This window comes from Alosa pseudoharengus, unplaced genomic scaffold, assembly GCF_046254945.1.
Source record: "Alosa pseudoharengus isolate Yale_2024_CS ecotype anadromous, Long Island Sound unplaced genomic scaffold, YU_APseudo_1.1 YU_APseudo_1.1_scf_17, whole genome shotgun sequence".
Classification (NCBI taxonomy): domain Eukaryota; kingdom Metazoa; phylum Chordata; class Actinopteri; order Clupeiformes; family Clupeidae; genus Alosa; species Alosa pseudoharengus.
The window spans coordinates 29306708-29329457 of NW_027468640.1; the positions used below are offsets into that span (position 1 = coordinate 29306708).

General features: G+C 42.1%; 1 protein-coding gene across 2 annotated transcripts; it reads right to left on the reverse strand.

Moving 5' to 3' along the window:
• Positions 1-1660: 1660 nt before the first annotated feature.
• On the reverse strand, positions 1661-19276 carry LOC143127622 (polyadenylate-binding protein-interacting protein 2B-like). 2 transcript variants are annotated; one of them, XM_076289221.1, is made up of 4 exons: positions 19088-19276; positions 4143-4303; positions 3634-3804; positions 1661-2580 (listed from the first exon to the last, which is right to left on the reverse strand). In XM_076289221.1, the coding sequence occupies exons 2-4, from the start codon at positions 4290-4292 to the stop codon at positions 2524-2526; spliced, it is 378 nt and encodes a 125-aa protein (XP_076145336.1). In that variant the 5' UTR covers positions 4293-4303; positions 19088-19276; the 3' UTR covers positions 1661-2523. The 2 variants fall into 2 exon arrangements, with proteins under 2 accessions (XP_076145336.1, XP_076145335.1); XM_076289220.1 differs by lacking the exon at positions 19088-19276 and adding an exon at positions 18358-18492.
• Positions 19277-22750: the final 3474 nt, after the last annotated feature.

Below are 22750 nucleotides of genomic sequence, written 5' to 3' on the forward strand. Positions count from 1 at the left end.
TCTTCTACTAGATGCTGATGGATTTCTCTCACAACCATCGCCACCACCATAATCTTCACAACAAACAATACAATTATCATTATGTCAAGATTGTTAAAGTTTCAGTGATGTTATTTTGCATAAATAAAATAAAAGTTAGGCCTTTTGATCGGATATGCCTTTCAACTTCAACTGGTATCTTGTTTGTGTTAGAGTGAGAAAAATTAACTTTAACCAAGGCAGTGATAAACAATATTTTGTGAAAACACAGCCAGCAGTTTGATCCACTGATGAGGGCGTGACCAATACAGCAGGGCAAGCGATGGGTCAATTTCCGATCCTGATAACCACAACGCAGTTGTTCAAACGTAAACTCTCCAATCAACTCAACCAGCCAATGTTTAGTTGCTAATTAAGATTCTTGGTGCGCTGCCAGGGAGGGAAATTGCCTCTGGGAAGTTTCACATTAGGGGCCAATGTCCTGGAATAACAATAGGCCGGTATGTGTCAGTGGTATCTGGAGAAAACTATGGCAGCGGACGTTCGGGCCAGAAATGGCATCACAGTCTGAGCACTCGGAGTGGGAATGGTCTTGGAGGTCTAGCAATGCTGGTTTTGGACGGTCGACCCAGCACGGAGCAGGTTCTTCACTCCTGGTGGCCAATGAGACCTTTCCAGCTGCGCTCTTCCCAGCCCCGACGCATGAAATCATTCACCTGAGTGTGACATAACTGCAGCAGCCAAAATAAACAATGACTTCTCAACGTTAAAGGTGCTCTAAACGATGCAACGAGGCGAAAACATTTTTTGGCACTTACAGCAAACATCACCTCACCGTCCGCTAGCTGCCTGTGTCCTGAAGACAGTGTAAAAAAAAACAAAAAAAAAACACGATCTCTGTGGACAGCCCAGGCTCCAAAAACGGCAACAAAAACAACCTGGGCAAACCTAGCCCATAAAAACATAAACTGTTCCAGCAAATCACAGACGAGATGCACGTTTAGGAGAGTTTCAATTGCACGGGAGGGAGGGGGAGGAAGTAGCGAGCTAGCTCTGTTTTGTTTGAATGTCAACAGAAGTGACGTTACCCAGCATCGCTTAGAGCACCTTCAAGAGCATTAATATTGTAGAGGTCACCTCCACAGCACAGGGTACATTCACCTCACTAGTAATTTCCTCTGGTGCTGATCTTTAGAGGTTGCTTAAAGGTGTAGCCTCCACAAGAAAAGTACACATAATTACTACACACACACACACACACATTATCTACACAGCTCTCATTACAAATCAGGAAATACAATCAGGGCACTGAAAAATGTAACAAAATAATGACATGACAAAAACAGGACCAGTTGAATGTTGATAATGTCAATACCATCCATACAGTTCATTGTGGACTGTATTGTTTTATACCTAGAATTAGGTCATGGTCAATCAAAATTTGTATAGTTACACCACTGTGGAGGGCTTAAGAGTCAGAGATCTCCTATACCGTTGAAAAGTATTATTTCTTGTGGTTGTAATTATCTGACATGAAAGTACTGTATTCACCCTTAAGTCATTGCCTGGCTCTTGTGACAACTATGCTCCGATGATGATTTCACTAGATATTGAATGGTATTGAATCTTCAACAGACTTGAACAAGTGACCAAACAAAAAAAAGACGATACAAATCACCTGCGCTTTTCAACTTTTATTTGTCTTTTTTTCTTCATTTTTTGAAATGAATTTTCATACTTTTTTTGTCAGGATTTCAACTCAAATCAAAATGCGATTCCATGGGAATTTTCCCAAAGCCTTTCCTTATCAATCCGCCCACATCAAGAGGCCAACCAACGAAACACGTTCAAACAAACATCCAATCACCTGACGCCCTTCCCTTCCTCTCCCGCCCCCAACCGCCTGGCCAACAAACCAAACAGAGGACACGGCTACTTGAGACGGACATGACAACTTTCTCCTGAAAAAAAAGGACAAGAAAAGAAAAAAAAGGAAAAAAAAAAAAAAAAAAGAAACACTGCAGAACATGAAACCCTGATTGAGCAAATACTGCTATACCACAAAGACTAACATGATCTGTCTTTTTTTTGTAATGTTTTGTTTTTCATAACTCATAAAAGCGCGAGGAAAAGAATTGAGAGTGGGTGAAATAACATTGATCTACTCCAGAGTATTATGTAGATAGAGTGGCTCCAAAACAAACCAAAAACAAAAAAGAAAAAAAAAGAAAAAGCTCCGTTGGCCACTGTTCCCCTTTGTTTTTTTTTTTAACATATACTGAACGGATACTTTAAGGAAAAAAAAAAAAAAAAAAAAAAAGGCTTACAGACGAGGTTCCCACCCAGAGCCTCCCGATCCAAGGCTTCCCCCCATAGCATCATCATCTGCCCCCCCATCCCCATTTCTCAAAACAAGTATGTGTCTGTTTACATGTGTGTTTATCTGTGAGTGTGTGTGTGTATGGCCACGGTCACCGTGGTCACAAGAGTCTCTGTTTATGTCTGTGTGTGTGTGTGTGTGTGTGAGGGTGGGAGGGAGGCCCTCTAATATTTCACTCCCGGGACAAACTCCTTCGCCTCGGGGTTCAAGCTGCTCTTGCGCTGTGTGGATACAAAGGGAAAATCGAGAGAGAGAGAGAGAGAGAGAGAGAGAGAGAGAGAGAGAGAGAGAGAGAGAGAGAGAGAGAGAAAAATAGAAAAATGTTAGTCTAAGATCCAAGCATTCCTGCAGTATTTTGTAACCACTGGGATTAGTCAAGTAAATGAAGCCTGAGCCCAATATAGGTTCCATTATGAGAGTCCTGTGACATCTGTGGTGATGAGGACACAGTAGAGCACAGCTGCACTCTGGGGAATGCTGAAGGCATTTTGACATGGGGACCCCATACCAGAGCACGCTGCTTTGATATTCTCCACCACCACAAAATTGGCTGACCAATTTTAGGTGAAATTTAGGTGAAATGACCAGATGTATGGGACTTAAGGCCAACGCCCACTGGCGGGGGCTGATGCCCGTCAAGTGACGCCAAAGTTTAAAACTCCATTACTTTTGACGGAGCAAAGCCCACTGGCAGCAGCTGACGCCCGTTGATGCCACCGTTCATAAAATTCTCTTGAGCGTCAAATCCATAGACGGGAATGTCGTCGCCAGTGGACGTTGGCCTCTAGACCAGGCTCATCTGGATTTTACAAAACTAGTGTGGTGTTGGCTCTGCCCATCAATATAAAATCAGACAGCATATTACTTCACTATCCCTCCTTCAGAGAAATAATAATAGTATTTTATATAATAATTATATATAACAAACATATAAGATATATACTGTATTTTCCAGACTATAAGTCGCACCGGAGTATATGTCGCATCAGTCAAAAATTGTGTCATGAAGAGGAGAAAAACAAATATATATATATGTTGCAACTGAGTCGCAGGACCAGCCAAACTATGAAAAAAAAGTGCGACTTACAGTCCGGAAAATACAGTAATATAAAATAATAATGATCATAATCTTCCACATTTCAAAGTTTTCTATATATTCTGTGAGAGTGAGGCTCCTGGAGACAGCAGAGGTTTCCCATTGGGTTTGTTAAACGCTGCGTCCTCCTCCTCTCGTCCACACAGTGCCATGGAACCCTCAGAGGACTGGCGCTCACCACGATGTCCTCCTGGTTGCCGTCGTTGACCGACAGACCGTTGAGCTGCTGCTGGATCTGGCCCACCGACGGGAGGTCCCTCGCCGGGATGAACCAGTCCTGGTCCTCCTCGTCCAGCATCTCCTGGAAACAGCGCTCCAGGAACTCCTGCTCCAGCAGCTCCTCCTCCACCTGACCAGGGAGAGGGAGGTAGACGCGGGGACCGAGAGTGAGGGAGGTGGGACCAAGTGAGGACGAGGAGGAGGAAGTAACGGACATTGTAAGCAGTGTTCAAAGGAACCCCCCAATAATAATTAAGTTAATAATATCAAATATCACCAATGAAAATAATGAGTTTTCATATTAACAAAAAGCTAAACATACAAAGCAAACTCTGAAACAGAATTCATTAAATAACTGTAAGGTCTAGAAGCAGAAATCTGTGCCTGTAGTATGAATGTGTACATGCACACCAATATGAAGGAATGTTTCAGAGCATGAAGGTGTGTTTGTGTTTATCGTTTCCTCACCTGCCGATTGTACTCTTCCTCGTTCTCCATCCACATGTACTCGGCAAAGGGGTTGGACTCACCCTCTGAATGCCCATTGGCCACCGGCTCTTTGCCCTCCTTCCCTGGAGCCCCACCCCCCGGCGTCTTGGCGACCTCTGGCCCACTCATCTCAGCTGGCTCTGCGAGAGACCAATGGAGAAAATGGACTCAGCGAAAAAACATAACAAGGCCAGCACATATCCACAGATATACTTCCCTATCCACACACACGCACACACACACCTGCCAGTCAAATTCTTCATGTTAGTTGGGTAGGTTGTTATTTTAGCCAATCAAATAAATGACCAGAGGGCCGCAATCATTTCTTGCAGTGACATGTCCCCATCACCATGCAACATGTCTTTCTGAAAATACCTGACAGGCTTACAAAACCAAGCTTGCAACCCATACAGACCCAGCCAGAAGTCTCAAACAGGACTACGCCTAACTCTGCTTGAAAGAAAAACAGACTCTGTGTCTGTTAGATGTGTGTACACAAGTGATTAAGACTAGCGAGGTTCAAATTCCTCCTAAACACCACAGGGGAACCATGACCTCCATTCAGGGTGGAAACAAAAACTTCTCGCTCCGTGAACAAGCTGCACCGTCCTCCACAGATACTACAAGAACATCCACATGTGTGCTCGCACACACACACACACACGCACACACACACAGAGTCTCTTTCTCCCTCTCACACACACAAAGTGTCAATGGAATCAGTGTGACAGCAGACCTCAGAGAGCAAATCAGGGCTGCCAGCACAGGCACACCCTGAGAGGAGGCCACACATTGGTCCGTGGTGAGGCTGTGCTGACTGGCGCACTGAACTCCCCGAGTCTCGAGGCATTCCTGCTCACCTCTATGGAAGATTTCCACTCTCCACCGTTGCACAGAGTTGCTCTCCCTTCCTTCCTATGCCAACGTCTAAAGTCTCACAGACACAAACGCACGGCTCTCTTAAATGTTCAGTTGTGCGTCTAATGGCTGTTACATGTTGTCATTTGAGGCAGAGCCCTTCATACTTCTATGTGCCAAGAGGGCAAATGCTTGCGCTCTTAACTTGGCGGGCCAGAGACTGGTCGGCAGAAAATTAGGCCAGTGTTGTAGTTAGTGTATTGCAAAAAGCAGTAAACAGAGGTCAGTCCAATGCAACTTTGGTCATTTTAAGCAGCATTTCAAGCAATCAAACTACTGAAAAGTCTGGATATCAACAGATCTCAACATAGCTGAAAGCAATGGGGGAAAGCTTAAAGTTATACCATAGTTTTTGTAGGACAATTTTGGCCCTCATCTTCACTACTATGGCGTTTTCGAGCTGCTGAAGCAGAACTATTTTAAAATGTCATCGTCCCCGTAGTCATTTGAAATCTTAATGTGGACAGCAAATCCACAAACATCTGAAAACGATGACAAAGACAGTCATGTTCCCTTTCTGATCGGACCAGCCAGATGTTTCTTTAACTTTCCACGACTCACTTTGACTTCTGCTACTAGCCTGTCAGTGGTGAATGCAACACTACAGACCGAAATACAAGCATTACTAGCCTTCCCGTCTTTGGTAGCATCTGTAGTGCAATTAAAAGTCTGCATTTGACCATGGTGACAATTGCGCGAATGGTCTTGTGATTTGTGCAAATTTAGGTGGCCCCATTACTGTCTAGGTGTCCCATGCAAACAAGATTCACAAGCCCCATTAGAACTCTTCCTGCTCATATGGAGGCCAGTGTAAAGTGCTCCGGATTGGTACTGTACTGTGACCTATCTGTTGTCTGCTTGGCAGTGTCCCTGTCTGGTTCTTGTCGTCTCCGTTGCTTGAAGGCGCTGGCAGGGAGCACATTTCTTTTGGCAAATGCTGGATATCACTAATCCTCTGCAGCCCAACCCCTCCCTCCCTTCCTTCCTCACTTGTTCACTCCCTCCATCGGAACAGGTAATCCAGACAAAGAGGAGCAGACATTGCATACTAACTATGGACATGCATCAAACCAGATACACCGCAGTCAGATTGCTCAATGCGAGTCACTGTGTGAGTGTGAGTGTGTGAGGCTTCCAATTTCAGTTCACCAGAGACTAGGTCTGGCTTAAGTGTGACATTTAGGCCACGTCCACATGTACCAAAACAATCAGAGTGTAATTGTAGGTAATGTCATGTATGAAAACTAGTATTGCTAAGCAATAAGAGTTCCATTATCAGCATCATAGTTGGCCCCACAAAGCTTCCGTTTTAACATTCCATATGTTATCTTAATGCAGAGGAAGTAGATTGGGAACCAAATAGAATGTTCAAGCATTGTTTTTGTTTTTATTGTTGAAAGGGTCTATATAGTTAAGCTGATAATGAAAACAATTGTGCATTTTATCACTAAAGCATGAAAGTTTCACCATATAATCTTCACCCCCTAAGGTTTAATTTCAGACGTGGAACCACTTCAGATCTGACCTCTGGGGCTAGATATTTGCTGTATAATATACACATCTTTGAGGAGTAAAATATTTTTACAAATCATTCCAGAATTCTACTGTGAAGATCTAGAACTTACATTAACTGCCATTCAAACTGGTTCCTTGAGTTCATTATGACAGTATCAAATGGAACCTTTAACTGGCAACATTCTAATCACATACAAATATGATTTATTTTTTCACCTTTAGGCCTATAGATAGATAGATGCATAGTGGAATGGTAGATAGTAAATAATATGATAAAGAGCAATTTAATAAGGACCCCTTTAAAAAAAACACAAGTATTTGTCTCAACAATGTTTTCCTTTTTTAATGTCATGTATCTATTGGCTGTGTCCAGGCTAACAGTCTCCTGAGCAAGAGCAAAGATCAGTGCACTTGAAGGCAGCCTTCTTGCACCTGCAACGCATAGTACACCCTTTTGCAGCCACAATGAATCGGTTCATAACAGCCATGGGAGGCCTCTGGAAGAGTGGTCTAGAATGGCTGCCATCCTATTGCAGTTGACTGATTCACGACTATTGTTCAAATAACTTAGAAATCAGTGTTATTGTCCCATAAACTAGTGGCACAGTTGATACAAAGCAGTTAGGGATTATGGGTAAATGCTACTTTCCTGTTTATAATGTTTCTTTTTCCTCATTACTGTTTATTGTGGCTTTTTTGGATTTGTATGAGGTAGAACTACTGATAAGCAAAATTACTGTGTAAGAGTTTCAGAGAATTGTCAGGATTACCTACCCTGGAAATCCAGAGTTCTCACAAGAGCATAATTTGAATTCTCTCTGCAAGAGACTCCGGCAATGAGTAATGATGCACGTTACTTTTACCCCTTGCATCTTGTGTAACCAATCACATCGGTGTATCTGATATAGGCGGGCCAGAGGCGAGCTAAACAAATGACGGCAGCGCTGCAACGAAGTAAACCAGTAAACATTGGTCATAGTGTTATCCAATTGCGTCGAAGTCCGGAATTAGTCAGTAAACATTGGTTGTAGTGTTCCAAGTAGTAATCCAATTGCGTGCAGTGAGATTTTCAAATGCATGCTTGGTGCCGCCCCTCGAGTTGGGCCAGTTTCTAGATTATCAGGGTCTGGATTTTCCAGTCTAAGGATTACCATTAAGGAGAAGACCATTATTAAAATATATAGAATATTTTAGAGAGTAGACATATCTCCTTTCCGGGTTCAATGCAAAATTGATTACTTTCTCAATTAGTTTTGACCTGCCCACTTGGAGGTGTCACAAAGTTGGGCACTCAATGCTTACTTGCATTATGTGTCTGTGTACTTCCTCCTGGGATTGATTTTATCTTCACCTTATATGGTTGTGGTTCTTGGACTTTATATGTTTACTATGCATATAATGGATATGAAAGCTGTAGCAACTGGATTGATAGTTGTAAAAAGAAAGTTTATATTCATGATGTCAACACTGCACAACTAAGTTTATATACATCTGTTCCTGACTTCTGATGATGTTGTGTCGACCAGACATAAACGCTAGGTCAAATTCAAGACTCTTTTCCTCAGTGGTTCCTTGTTAGTGGAATGAGTTGCCCAGGGCTCTCTGTTCCTGAGATAGTTTTGGGTCTTTCAAGAGGGGTCTAAAGGCATATCTGTTCAACATTAGTTTATTAAGTCTTTCTTATGCATTATGGTTTGGCCCGCTTAATATGTTGCTCAAGTGCAGCCTTTGTGGGTGGGATGTTCTCTAAAGCTCTAGATTTCTTTGCAAACAGGTTTTCTGGCCTCATTCACCTCCATGATGTCACTTGTCCTATACATTAGCACTATAAAGCGCTCCAGCAGTTCACTCTGAGCATTCTTCAATTGCATGAGCTCATTGAAAGCTTCTGTGGAAGATTTCCATGTCTCCCATACAGTTTGATGTCATTGGTATCAAGGACCAGCAGATCTTGGCTCTCTTCAAGAAATGGGTTACCCATCTCCTCAATCACTGTTATGAGGGACCTAACATGCTTCCTGTGCTGCTCAATGCTGGTGGTGCTGATGGTTTTCAGGTTGTGGCGACCTTCCATTTTCAAATTCAATAATTATTCTGGCAATTTCACGGCCGGGCCAAGCCACCATCCAGCGTCGCAGTGCCCTGGGATTCTCTGTTAGTCTAACTGGTCCACCAGATCCTTTGATGAGTGCATTGTTCTGTTCATGACACTGGTCTATTACAATGGCTGAGGACTTGTTGCATGTCTTATGCACAACGAACCTCCCAGCATGGAATTCTTTCAGGATTGCTGGGTGTTTCTTTGAAATGTTTGTAGCCATGGTGGTCTGTGTTGAGCTTGGTGTTTGACGTTTGCTCCATCGAAGATCATAGACATCAATGCAAAAAGTGATGGTGGGAGAGAATAATTCTGACTACTGGGATGGAATGAGTCGTCAAAGTGAAACATAGAATCAAAAATCTCTTTGTGCACCACTTGTGCTGCTCTCACCAAATGCATAGCATCACTGTCATGATCATAGTCACTTCATGAGAGCATCTCTGATATCCTCTTGAATGTTAGAAGTGTTTCTCTCACCTGTGCATGAGCCCTTAAGTCTGGTTATACTGTACATCTTGCCTAGATCTATATGTCTGTTATAACTTTATAAATTAGGCGAATTTCCAATATTAATGAAGGAACAGTGCTTAATACATTAATAAAATGTGCAATAGCACTGCCTCATGTGCTATTACTACTATGTCTTACTATAGGTCTTTTTATATGTATTATTATTTGCCATTCTAACTTACAAATAGTTTTTTTATATAGTTAATGATCAGAAAAATAACTTCATTTAATTTGCCAAACTATAGGTCTAAAGGTGACAAAATAAATCACATTTGTATGTGATTAGAATGTTGCCAGTTAAAGGTTCCATTTGAAACTGTCATAATGAACTCAAGCAACCAGTTTGAATGGCAGTTAATGTAAGTTCTAGATCTTCACAGTAGAATTCTGGAATGACTTGTACAAATATTTTACTCCTAAAAGATGTGCATATTATACAGCAAATATCTAGCCCCAGAGGTCAGATCTGAAGTGGCTCCAAGTCTGAAAATAAACTTCAAGGTGTGTAGAGACACTGAACAAAATTTCATGCTTTAGTCATAAAATGCACAATACTTCTCATTATATGAGCTTAACCGCTCCACTAATAATGAGTGTCAAGTTGAGGGAAGCTGAGGTGTGGCGATGACATCATCGATACGCAAGTATGCGGCTTCGGCGTCCAAACAAACAAGCAAGGGCGGCGTTTTCGAAATTTTTTTACCCTGGGACCAGGTTTCAAAAAAGTGCGTCTTCAGGCTGTGCGTTTACAGTATTCGTTTGGACGATCGGACAAAATGATGCAAAACATTTGTGTTTGAACCAAAAAGCGTCTCCGTGAGGATGGCCCCTTAAGAGAGGGTGTGTTTACATCTGCATGTCTGTGTGTGTGTGTGTGTGTGTGTGTGTGTGTGTGTCTGCAAGACGTGATGGGCAAGAGATCACTGGAGCCATTGAATGAACACATCCATCAGCACTGACTGTGTTGCTGATGCACGTTTCCTCATTTGCCTTACACACACATCAATCCTTCCTTTATGCACACATCTCTGTGACAGCCTATTGGTGGATCTAACACATAGGCTAAACCCCCCCCCCCCCCCCACCCACCCAGTAGTCCTCATACAAAAAAGAATCTCAGCTCACTCTCTTCACAGACTCACCCAATCTTTCCTCATTGTCTCCTGCCAGACACACACACAGAAAGGTGACCGCTGCCTCTCTTCCACTGCTCTCACCCCTCCCCTCCACACCCCTCCCCTCCCTCTCTTATGACATAGGAGAGTGAGCTGGAACTCTTGTTGCATAAGCAGAGGAGGAGGAGGGAGGGGGGTTGGATTATAAAAAGCAGCGCGCTTGGCTACGTTCACACAGGGCGACGGGCCCGAGCCACTTTACACAACACCCTCATCCAGAGTCCCTCCCCTACCCACCCCGCCCCGGGACGAGGCCTGAGCCGCACGTCATCACAGCTGTGGCGACGGCACTACATCTGGGTCAAGCTGATCCCGTTTACCCTCTCATTCCCACCCCTGCAACACTGTTTTCACAAGGAGCAGGGCAGACATTGATTAAGGAAATGCAAAACAAAGAGAAAACAGAACCCCTTAAATAAAAATGGGCCTGTTAAATTGACCGTGGGCCAAGATATTTTCCACATTAAAAAAGTAAACACCATTAAGATGTACATGTACACACAGAGATTGTGCTTCTCTGTTTCCAGGGCCCCCTCATTTTACAGTGAGAGTTTTCCACATATGAAGCCAATAGCTCACACGGCAACTCCTTGACCCAACCTTGGCCAAAGGGCCATTCCAAGCCCACCTCAGGACACAGACGGACGGACACACACACAGACACACATACCTACCTGAGCAGATCTGGGATCAGTGCGAATATTGCTCTGAGGCTTTGAGTATGTGCTAAAAAAAGGCTGCCAAGCCATTTGCTGGACTGCGCCCCTATTAACCCAATGAGTGTAAGCGTGCGTGTAACGACACAGTAACCATCGTTCTTGTCTGGTGAGACACATAGACCCCTGCACCAGCAGCCTCTCTGACATTCTGCTGACAGAGGATCAATTATTAACACAAGATGAGGCGCGCGCACACACACACACAAAAAGAGGACACTCTGCTCCAGAACAGTCACTTTCCAGTTTCCAGGAGGCTCTACTACTTAGGTGAGAATTTACCAGATCACTCCCATAAATGTTCTTTCCATCCCAAGAAAGAGCAAGATACCCCATACCATAGGCCTACAATTCAACGTCTTAGAGAAATATAACCGTAAGTTCAATATGCAGGCCTAGGCCTAACAAGCCCGACAGAAGCCACACAACAACCTTTTATAAGTAATAGCTAGATGTTTAGCTCAAGTCTTCTGGGCAAGACTGTAAGCTTATGCTTCACTGCTCAAGATCAACAATTTGCACTAAAAACAACAATTTATAACCTTATGAGTGAATTCTAATATTGGCTCATAGGAAGCTAATCAACACAGGTTCGTTTCAGTGCAGAGACATCATCTGCTAGAGCTGTGACAGGAGAAACACACAACCCGACCGACACCACCAAACAAACATCTCCTTAACTCACACCCACTGCTGACCAGGCCATGTCAGATGCCAGAGGGAGGGAGGGATTAAAAGCAACAGAGGAGCTAAACGCAGTGCCGGAACAAGGCCTTCCCCGCATCTCTAATCCAACCCGTATTTATTAGCAGCTTAAAAAAGCAGGTTAAGACCAGTGGGGTCACAGCAATCCAACCTGGGAGTCTGTTTAGGTGTTCGGGAGCAGTTGCAACTCCTGCTCCCCAGAGGAGCTAGACAGTGCTGTGGTACCCACAGCCAAGGTTATATGCTGAGAAAGAATGGAAGCAGAAGGTGCGCTAAAATGTATCCCTGCCCTGTGGTAAGGGTCTATGGGCAAAGAAGCTTACCATGGGACTGCATTTAAATGGCAAATTTCACAATGTGAACAGTCCGCTAGGTATGGAGCTAAATTTGTCTCAATAATATTTGTATATGCGCAGAGGGGGATCCACAAATATTTCTTGATTTGCATGTAACACGTAACTTTGGAAATAGAAGAATGTGTGTGCTGGTGATCCACAAATGCAGAATCACATTTCACAAATGAAATTTTCGGTTTTACAAATGCACATCTATATTTGTAAAAATCAATATACGAGTTACAAATATGATTTTTTTATTTGTAGATATCAAAACACACATGCAAATCAAGAAATATTTGTGGATCCCCTTCTGCGCATATACAAATATTATTGAGACAAATTTAGCTCCATAACTAGGAGAATGCCTCTAGACTTGCTCACCTGGTATAACGGCTACTCAACACCTAAGGGCCTGTAGGCTGAGATAAGGTTCAAGTGACAAAAGAAGAATGTAAGTGAAGGTTCTCTCACACAGAGAGAGAGCGAGAGAGAAAGAAGGAGAGAAAGAAAGTAAGAAAGGGACACACACACAAGGCTTCCAGATAATGGTGTAGTGCTGGGCGGTATACCGGTTCACACCGTATACCGGTGTATATTTTCGTTATGATATGAATTTTTAATATACCGCCATACCGGTGTATTTGATTACACAACGTTTGGAACACTGCGCCGCGCGACAGTGTTTCAGACGGGACTTTTTTCACACGCATGCATGGTGCGACTGCGAGGCATAGTGAGGGTAAACACAAAACACCTTCAGTTTTTCCCCTGAAGTATGACCCTTAAGGCTTAATTTCTCTTTAGGTAAGGGGTTTATTTAAGGGTGTTCCACAAAATGCCTTAAATTGTTTCTTTAGTTAAGGAAAAACGTTAAGGGATACTGCATTGAAAGGGATTTACCGTCACGAAAATTCTATTGAGATTGTTCAACAGCTGTAACTAGCTGGCTAGTAGGTGATGTCGTTACTTAGCAACCCACCGAACACAGTGAAGTTTAATGATCTTATCATTCATCTCACCTTAAGAATATTCGCTGAAATTATCCAGGTCGCAAGTAAAGCATGTTATAGACATGAACTGAGCAATACTAGCTGGCTAGTTAGAAATGATCCTGACTGTCATCAGTGCACCAAAACTTTTTTGTTAATGTTTTGCCAAGCGAACCGAACCGAAGCTTGGCAGGCTAACAAGACATCCACATGAAACGTTAGCCTACCACTAACGTCATGCAAACCACACAATAACAATAAGGCATGTTTCTGATAGGCCTATTTGACAGAGTAAGCATATTAGCAGAGGGGTCATTCCACGTCAATTCAACCAGGGCCCACGCACTTAGGTCTCAAAAAATTCTGAAAAAATTACCAGGTGTACCTATGTTACCCAGGAGACACACTGTAAAATTACTCTTATGTAAGATCAATACTTTCCAAGATACAGCCAGTTTTACAGGGGGAGGGGGGTGTCGATTTTGTTCAGCCTCTTTTTTTTGTCAAAGTTCACAAGCCCACAGCGCAAGAACTAAACCATGTAGGAGGCTCAAATTTTGCATGCTGGTACATAAATAGGAATAGTATGTAGCAAAATCGTCAAATTTGCTCTGGATAATCCTGCATGGTCATAGCTGTCCCTCAAAGTTGATACAAATTGTATTGGAGTTTTTAGCTGGGCTCTGTTTAAGCCTTCAGAAGACATATTTGTACTCAACATAGGGTCTTGATTTATTTTCTTTACTGAGATAAGTAGAAACACTCTCACAAAAAGAAATCCCTTCAGGGTCTGAACAGCAGACCTCACAAGTCTGAAAAATCATTTTGGTTATAATTTTCAGAGCACCTAAACACCTTGTGGGAATATACACAGATGTTTTAAATGTTTTTCTTTATTCTCCATGATCCCTTCTTTTTGAAAACACCAATTTGACTTGTCTTATGCAAATCTTTCTTTTTCACTTTCCACCCTGAACATGGGCAAAATGCACCATTGACATCAATATGTTTTGTATAGTGCTACCACAGGTTACTCTATACAACCACAGGTGGCAGTGTGGTGACTCTATATAAAACATATTGATGTCAATGGGGCATTTTGCCCATGTTACCTAAGTGCGTGGGCCCTGGTTGAACTGACGTGGAATGACCCAGAGAGGTTTTATTTTAAATTGTATAATTTTCAAAAAAGTATAATTATTGCAAGTTGCACTACTTTTTGTATTGGTTTTATACAAGAGGTTTGTGAAATTTGCACAGTAAAAGTTCTGTATTTTGACTGCAATTGTCTTTGCATTCTGATTAGATTCTTCATTAGAATCATGAGTGGCTCTTTGTAAACAGCATCATTTTCTGGGGCCATGCAAAACTGCATTACCACTAGTGAGAAGTTATTCTACATGACAGTAAAATAGATCATCCTTAGTCAATGTACTGCAGCAATTCCTCTCTCAACCTGTAGAAAATGCTGTGAACATCTGATTATGCATGAAAAAAAAATACCGTCATATACCGTGAAACCGTAAGAATTTTGAAAAATACCGTGATATACATTTTTGGTCATACCGCCCAGCACTATAATGGTGTCCTTCATTTGTACTCGAAAGTCGTTTTCCCAGTTGTTTTTACTAGTTACAAACAGGAAGTTGCAGATGAAATATCCACTGAAGTCGTAATTCCCACTTGTCAACTCGTTTGAACCCCAAGTTTGAATTTACATAAGAATGCATCCAGCCATATTAAATGTGGACTGCTTATGAGCAATTTTATCCTATTGTGTCTCATAGTATCCCATCTCTATCTGTTGCAATGCTGCTACGATGTATGTGCAAAATACTGTGCAATGCTTCGCTTCAAACTGGTATTGCTGTATACGGTAATAATCGCTAACAACAGACAATTGCTAACAAATTGCAGCATCTTGTTCTTACGACCTGTTAACAACTGGAGCGCATTCAACTCAGCTTTTACTAGGATGTGAAGTGATGTCATACACAGTCACCAGATACAACTTATGAGACAAACGGAACGCAGCATAGCTACACTTTCAAGACTCCACACAGGTAATCCACAAATGGCAATAAAAAGGGGTCTAAAAACGTATTTGTTCAGCTTACACTTAATTAATTAAGTGATTTTATGAGTTATGGTTTGTGTATTTATGGTATTGTTTATATTCATTATTGACCGACTGTTGATAATGACATTATTGCTATTATTGCTATTTTCCTTAATGTAGTCTTACCAACTTTTTGTTTGTGAACAGTTTACTGTTCAATTTTAACTATAGTATTATTTTATTTTGTAAATAGCTTTGGACAAATGACAACCATAACACTCTCCTCTTGAGGCAAGTCAATCAAAAGTAGTGACATTTGGATGCCCAAAGGTTAGCAACACTATATGCAGTTCAAACAACTTAAATTACATTCAACTGAGTTATACATTTGATTCATAATACAGTTTATTTGCTGCTGCAGTTGTTAACCATTTCTTCATCTTCAAATGTAACCCACCTGACCACTTTATAAACTCAACCTTCACAAAGCCAGCAAACTAATCATCCCACACTTCCATTCAATGAACACTGAATCCTTCACATTCAACAAACTAAATCAAAACTTTATAAACTTCTACGGAAATCTGCCCCACAAAGAGTCTGAGTTAATATCACAAAGAAAACAGAACAAACCCCCTGAGCAAAACCACCGACACCACCTCCATTGATTTTCCCATTTACTTGAAAGCTCATTTGAACAGTCAAAGGTGGCAATTATTTAGATAACAGCTAACTTCACCTGGCCATTGGTGTTCTTGATATAGTGAAGGTGTGTCATTTGACAGCAACAGACATGATCGTCACCAACTCTGGACTGGAATGACAAATTGGAGTGATAACAAAGAAAGACAACAAACCGAAAACAGAAGGCAGGAAAGGGGAGAAGAGGACACCTCCCCTCCTCCTACTCTCTCTGCCTGTGACATAAAAACCTGCAGGTCAAGCGGACAAATGTTCAGTCGGCCAAGTGGGCTGTTGGCATGCAACCCGAAGGCTAGGGGAGCTTGCCAGCAACTGTGTTGGCAACTAGCAAGGGTAGGAGAGGAGGTGGGACAGGAAAAGGGAAGGAACACATGCGAGAGTGTGAGCGAGATAGAGAGACAGACAGACACAGGGGCTGTGGAAACCAAAGAGTCTGATAAACAGCTCCTATTTCCAACTCTACTGATCATTGCCAACCAGGTGTGAGATGCCAAGGAATATGATGCCAGTTTATCTTAGTTGTACCTCATGTATCAGGGAGCTTGACAACTGAGATACAGGATGTAAATACAAATGCATTTCTTGGCACACAGATTTGACCATATGACCCCTAATCAACAGCCTAAAAAGGTAACGCACCCCCGCAACAATGCCGCAATCTACTGGTTTGAATCTCAGGTCAAACTGACAAACCACAAATTGACAAATACGCAAGTGGACCAAGGCGAAAACAGCTGTTATGCTGGCCTAAAAAACTTTGATAACACGAGAACAGAAGAGAACACTGGTTTTCAATGTCGCCGCTAGACAAGTGACACTTGTGAGGCGAAACAAAACACAAAACACAAAACACGTGTTGCGATGTCTAAACGAGTGTTCAGAGTTAGATGAATAACCGACCAGCCAGCGGATGCCTACCAGATACAGTGTATTAATAAGCTTAGCTTCCATACAAAAGAACGCCTAGGTTACATAATTGCATCGCTGTGTGGCGAACAGAGATAACAAAAATACTAAATAAAATAAAAACTTTAATGGCGTGTTTACAATCAGTAACAATGTGACAGCGCTGCAAGATTACATAGGGAACAAACGTTATGTAACGTTATGCGACGCCTAACTAGTTACTGATTCCAGCTAGCACAACGATACGGACGTGCACCTTGAAATAACCATCCAGGACACTGGAGCTGAGGTTCACTAACGGTTGTTGTGCCACATACCTAGGCTAATAACATCAATCCGTCACTGAACTAGTATACGTCAACACTGGCTTTAATTCACCCACAAGTCCAAAGAGCACCGTCATTAGTGTGATAAACTAAACAAACAAAACCATAGTAGGATGCTACACATAAGAGCTAACAGTTGGCCACTCGTGCTGACGTACCCCCAAACTAACGTTAACAAAATTGCGTGGACGTTATCTAACTTTGCATATTTATCACAAATGCAACAAAACATTTCAATACTTCACATGGAAACACAGAAATCTAACATTTGACCAACCTAACTTTGTCACTGTAACATTAACTTTTTTCCGAGCAACAAAAGACATAAGTGGTAGAACTTGTAACGTTAACGTTAAAACGACGTATGCTGTCGTTGACATAGCTTGGATGGCTATCTAATGTTAGCGTGCTAGATTCAGGCAAAACTCCATATCCCGCAACTGTGTTAGCTGCTACTATTCGGAAAAACATGTTTTCAGATGTTAGCATCTATAATATCGTATCCATCAATAACCTCATTTCACATGGGACTTTATATTTCAGCAACAAATTAGTTAGTTAGCTAGACAGTCTACTTTTAGATCTGACAAAGCCTTTTCCATCAAGGTTAACTGTTCGCTGCAACAGGCCGCGCTACACTTAAGATAAGGGACACGACTAGCTAGCTAGCTATAGCATGTTAGCTGGCATTCAACTGCCTCCTTTTTTGTCTAGAGCTAACGTTAACTAAGTGCCTTTCAGAAGACAGCGTAAGTCTATGAAGGACCACTGTAACAGTTAGTCATTTATTCACTACTCCACTACTTGTTCAGGAAGATGCCATAATTTATGAAAATAGTAACTAGGTAAATGTCTGACCTAATATTAGTGACAACGCACGACATAACAATGGCTAACTAACGTTAGCTAACATTAACATGCTTCTATCCGACAACAAAGTAAAATGCTTCAACTGGCAAATTAATTGAAGGCTGACAATCGAATAAATTTACTTGATCTGACCAATTAGATTACTAACGCCTGGATACCTTGCCTAACGATATTTTTTTGGTGGACAAAGAATAGCTAACATTAACGTTACTGCACGATTGAATAACGCTCGCTACATCTAACGTGAGGTCCAGGCTTGCAAAACAAACATGGAATATGAGGAGATATTATAGCTAACAAATACATCTCGATTGCAGAATGGCAGTGCTGACAACCGACGATTGAAATAGCTTAATATCATTACCTGGCATGTTTTATCTTGTGAGGTTCCTCAAAATTACTACGAAGCTTATTCCAAACAACGTGTGGCACGATAATTCCTTCACTTGCAGCAGGGCAGCTACCGCTAGCTAGCGTTGGCTAAATGCATTATGGACACGATGGTCATGTGGTCCCAGCTTAAACAAACATTCAACGTTGCCACCTCCTCCTTCGAATACCCCCTCACAACACGCACACATGCGTGGCTTCCTCGAAGAGAATGGCACATTTCTTCCACATAAACTCAAACTCTAAAGACAATTGATAATATAACAGACACATAACTAAGCAAATATAATTGCAAAGAGTGAAAAGGCAAGAGTGGCTCAAACTTAGACGATGTGTGTTAAAGACTAGAAGGAATCACCCCCATCGACTTGCACAAAACAACGCTGCTGTCCTTTGTCGTGGACAAGCAACTTCAGATTTTAACCTCACCAAGAAAATCCCTAGTAGCCCATATGTGCCATTCCCCCCATAATGTTGTCAACATTTGCATGATCTGGGGAACTAAAGGCAAATATAAAAAGTTTATATTTTGCAAAACGCTTCGGTTTAAAGAAAATATGCACATGAAATAGGCCTATGCTATGCGTAACATTTGCACCCAAAGGAAATGGGATATGCGAGTCGAAACAGCATGACATAACCTTTTGTAAAACGTTATTATAGACTTAGACTATCTGTCATGAAGCTGTAAATGGGCTACTCACCAAGTTCAAGGTATAAACAGCGATTTCAACCAGAGGCAGTAGCCTTGAAAATGACCAAAAGCAGCAATTCTGGTCAGTCAGATGACCAAGAAGAAAAGGATGAATAAAAGAAAAGAAATATGTTACAATTGATGCAAATGTACCCCTTTTCTTTACAGTTTTGTCCAAACAGCTGCGCATTTGTAAAAAAAAATGTGCCACAACGGCAAGCAGGAAACAGTCACGTGACCACAATTGTGCAAGTATACACACTGATTGGTAGTTTTACGTTTCAATCAACATGGATATTGACATCATTTTATTACAACCACAATACAACACCATTCACAGAGATTTTTTTATGATATCATAAAGTATCCTATTTAATTTAGAAATTATGTAGGCTATTGGTCATTATGCGTAAAGCAAACGATCGAATTCACTTTGTTCAAGGTCTCAAAAATCGTAGACAGAAACATTACATTTTTGTGCGCCCTACTAACCTATAGTAGGCCTATAGGCTAATTTTCGAAACTGAATCTCCTCGTGCGTTTTTCAGCTGTCTCGGTTGCTAACAGCTGTTTCACATAACGTTAGTTTACGCCTAGACCTAGGCTACTTCGCCAGCTAGTAGGCTGCCTCTAAACGATCCTCTTTCCTTAACTTGAACATAGACATTTTTTGAATTTAAACTAAATGAATGACGATGTTGACAGAATAACTGCAAATGCTGCGCCCTGATACAAGAAGCTAGGCCTATTTGATAGCCCACTATCGACTTGCAAAAACCTCTGTAACTGTATAACTCGCAGTAGCTGCACTGAATTCTGTGTCCATCAAGTGGCGCCCAAGTCAAATGTTCTAACCTTCCGTAACATATGCTGCAAGTATGAGGCTAATTAGCACGTCACATGATTGGCCCAAGTGTGCCGTTTTATATAGGCTAAATATAAACAAATCTGCACTTTTGTGATATTATTGTAGATTTTCCTGACAGTTCTATAAAGCCCGAGAGAGAGGAAAGCAAGGCTGCAATCACAGTCAAAGACTGTTTTCTCACACTGCTCATTCATACTGCCAACCAGATAGGCTACTGTAATTCAGGCCATCATTACTAGGCTACTCGAGAGTGTGACAGGAGGTCACTCCTGCAATGCACATGTGTGTTGTTTAGCCTAGGTTGTGTGTGTGTGTGTGTTATGCATGCGTTGAACTGTCAGCTCGACACGTGTGTCACTGAGATTTTTCACAGACATGACCGCTCAAATGCAAGATCGATCACTTTAAACGCAACGCCAGAGGACTAACAATACCACGGTCTCCGCGCTCCCAAAGGCAGTGGAAAGTCTGGAGGACTTCTGGATGTAATCCTGCTAATGCCAACACAGGACAGGCAGATTTATACTCCCCTAGCTGCCGAGTGAGTCACACTGAAAACAGTATGCCACGACCTGTATGACTGCTGGGTGAATGTGAGTAATGGCACTTTCCTCCTTTACCTCCAGACAACGCAGGCAAAGGGAGAAGGGGGCCTCTCAGTAATATAGCCCCATATAGAGGCCATTTATTATAGTCGCTGCGGGGAGTCTTGCCCCTTTACTCATTCCCTCGTTACGTGTTCTCTCATACAAACTACCTCCACCATCGCTGACCACCCCACTCCCTCACACATGCAACGCTCACAGGCTATGAGCATAAGTAAAGTGGATGGCCCCTAAAACCTGAGCAACTACTCAGGCTACAAACAATTCTGTTGTATTTCATATTTTAAATATGGATTGGTAAGGAGGGAGGAAGGGGGCGGGGTATTCTTTGTAACCTCTCTAGTGTGTCTGCGCAGTACTACTGGCAATTTCCCACCATGTAACCTGTAGCCACTCAAGGCACAAACTACGCTGGGGTCATGGAGGGCCTGAGGGCATAGTCATGGTGGGTGGGGGGAGAACTATGTTGATCATGCATCTAAATGAAAAATGTAAGGTCTGTGTGTGTCTACGTGTGTGTGTGTGTGTGTGTGTGTGTGTGTGTGTGCAAGGGTGGGAGCCCATTGCCTGAGGTGGGGACCGGAGGCACAGGAAAGGCAGGGGCGGAAGACACACACACTTACACACACACACACACACATACGCTTGCATGTATAGACATACACACATAATTTAAAAACACCCAGTCTTTCCACACACCCACAATCTCAGCCATACATTCACAGACAGGAAGGAACATATTAGAAGTCACGTACGCAATTTTGTACTCACACATTCACACCCTCACACAAACACACATGCACACACTCACTCTCTCTCTCACGCATGCACACACACTCACACACATACACGCATGATGTATAATGATGAAGATGTTGCAAAGTTTTGCCTGAAAGTTTGCAGTGAAGATGTAACTGGGTTTGGTGTTTCTGAAACATTTGGTGTTGATTTCTTATGTGTTTACATTTAAAAAAGTATTTTAATATAGCTTTTGGTGTGTCCTTGACAGGTAGACATAAAGGCCTTTTTGGTCTGGACACAGAAGAACAGATCATCCTGTCACCTGACTGGTTGACTTCCTGTCTGAGTGGACAGGAAGAAGACACTGTCCATGCAGACCTGTCACAACTCTGTCAAGACCCATACCCAAAAATGACAAGAAAAGACAAGAAAAAGAACAGAGAGACAAAGACAAAGAGAGAGTCAAAGACCGACATGGAGTCACTAACCGTAAATATAATTTTTGCTAAATGAAATAATTTTTATTAGAGGTGACTACAACAACAACAACCACAACAACGACAATATGAAAGAATGGGACAGAGAGAGAAGAGGAAGGTGGAGGTGGGGAGGTGAGTTAGACCTGTAATTCACTCTGGGAGTTCAACAGCACCTCTAATGGATTCCAGACATTGCCAGGTTAAATTGGTTTAGAAATACTACGGGCTGGGAGAAACAAATTCACAGAGGGCCTCTGTTTTCACCCCCTTCTTTCTCTATCTCTGTTTCTTTGTGTGTTTTGGAAGGGGGGCATTGCTACAGATTTTTTTTCTCTGAAAGGTAGTAATAACCTCCAGGACTCACCAGTGTGTGTGTGTGTGTGTGTGTGAGATAGAGAGAGGGAGAGAGAGAGAGAAGTTTATGTGTGAGTTAGAGGTTAATGTGTGCTTTCAATCAAAGTCAGCAGGAGAAATCAGAGCTTGGGGTCCTAAAGAACTCCTGTCTGCCATCCACACTCACACACTCAATCACCGACACACAGACCAGCTCACACACACACTCCGGACCAAAAGCCACAGAGCCCATGTGTACATGCATATGATAAAAACTGTTGGTCATAAGAAGTTTTGAGTTCCTCCACCATTAAAACAGAGATTAGCCTAAACAGTAGTAAAAATAATTTAAGAGAGCACTATATAGGCACTGAAAGTGGGTTTTTATTGCATCTAGTTAACGTTTGTCTTTGAGATCTGTTTAATAAAAAAAAAATGAAATCTTGTACACAGCAAACAGCTCCCAGTAACTTTTTTCAATTTGCCTGTGTTTTTGAGGTCCGGACAGTCCCAAGTCGTCCCAATAACTTTTTGTTTCCGTTTCTCTCTTGTTCATGTTAGAAGTCTGTGAAAGCCCTGAAAGGAAGCTCTTTAAACAAGGAACTTTCTACCAGCAGATGCTCAAAGGCAAGGAAGGATGGCACAGA

Excerpts from the sequence above, each read along its gene's own strand:
- LOC143127622 (XM_076289220.1), bottom strand. Across the intron at positions 3,805-4,142 it reads AGGAAGAGTACAATCGGCAG|GTGGAGGAGGAGCTGCTGGA; the intron begins GTGAGGAAACGA and ends CTCCCTGGTCAG. Across the intron at positions 2,581-3,633 it reads GCAACCAGGAGGACATCGTG|CGCAAGAGCAGCTTGAACCC; the intron begins GTGAGCGCCAGT and ends GTATCCACACAG.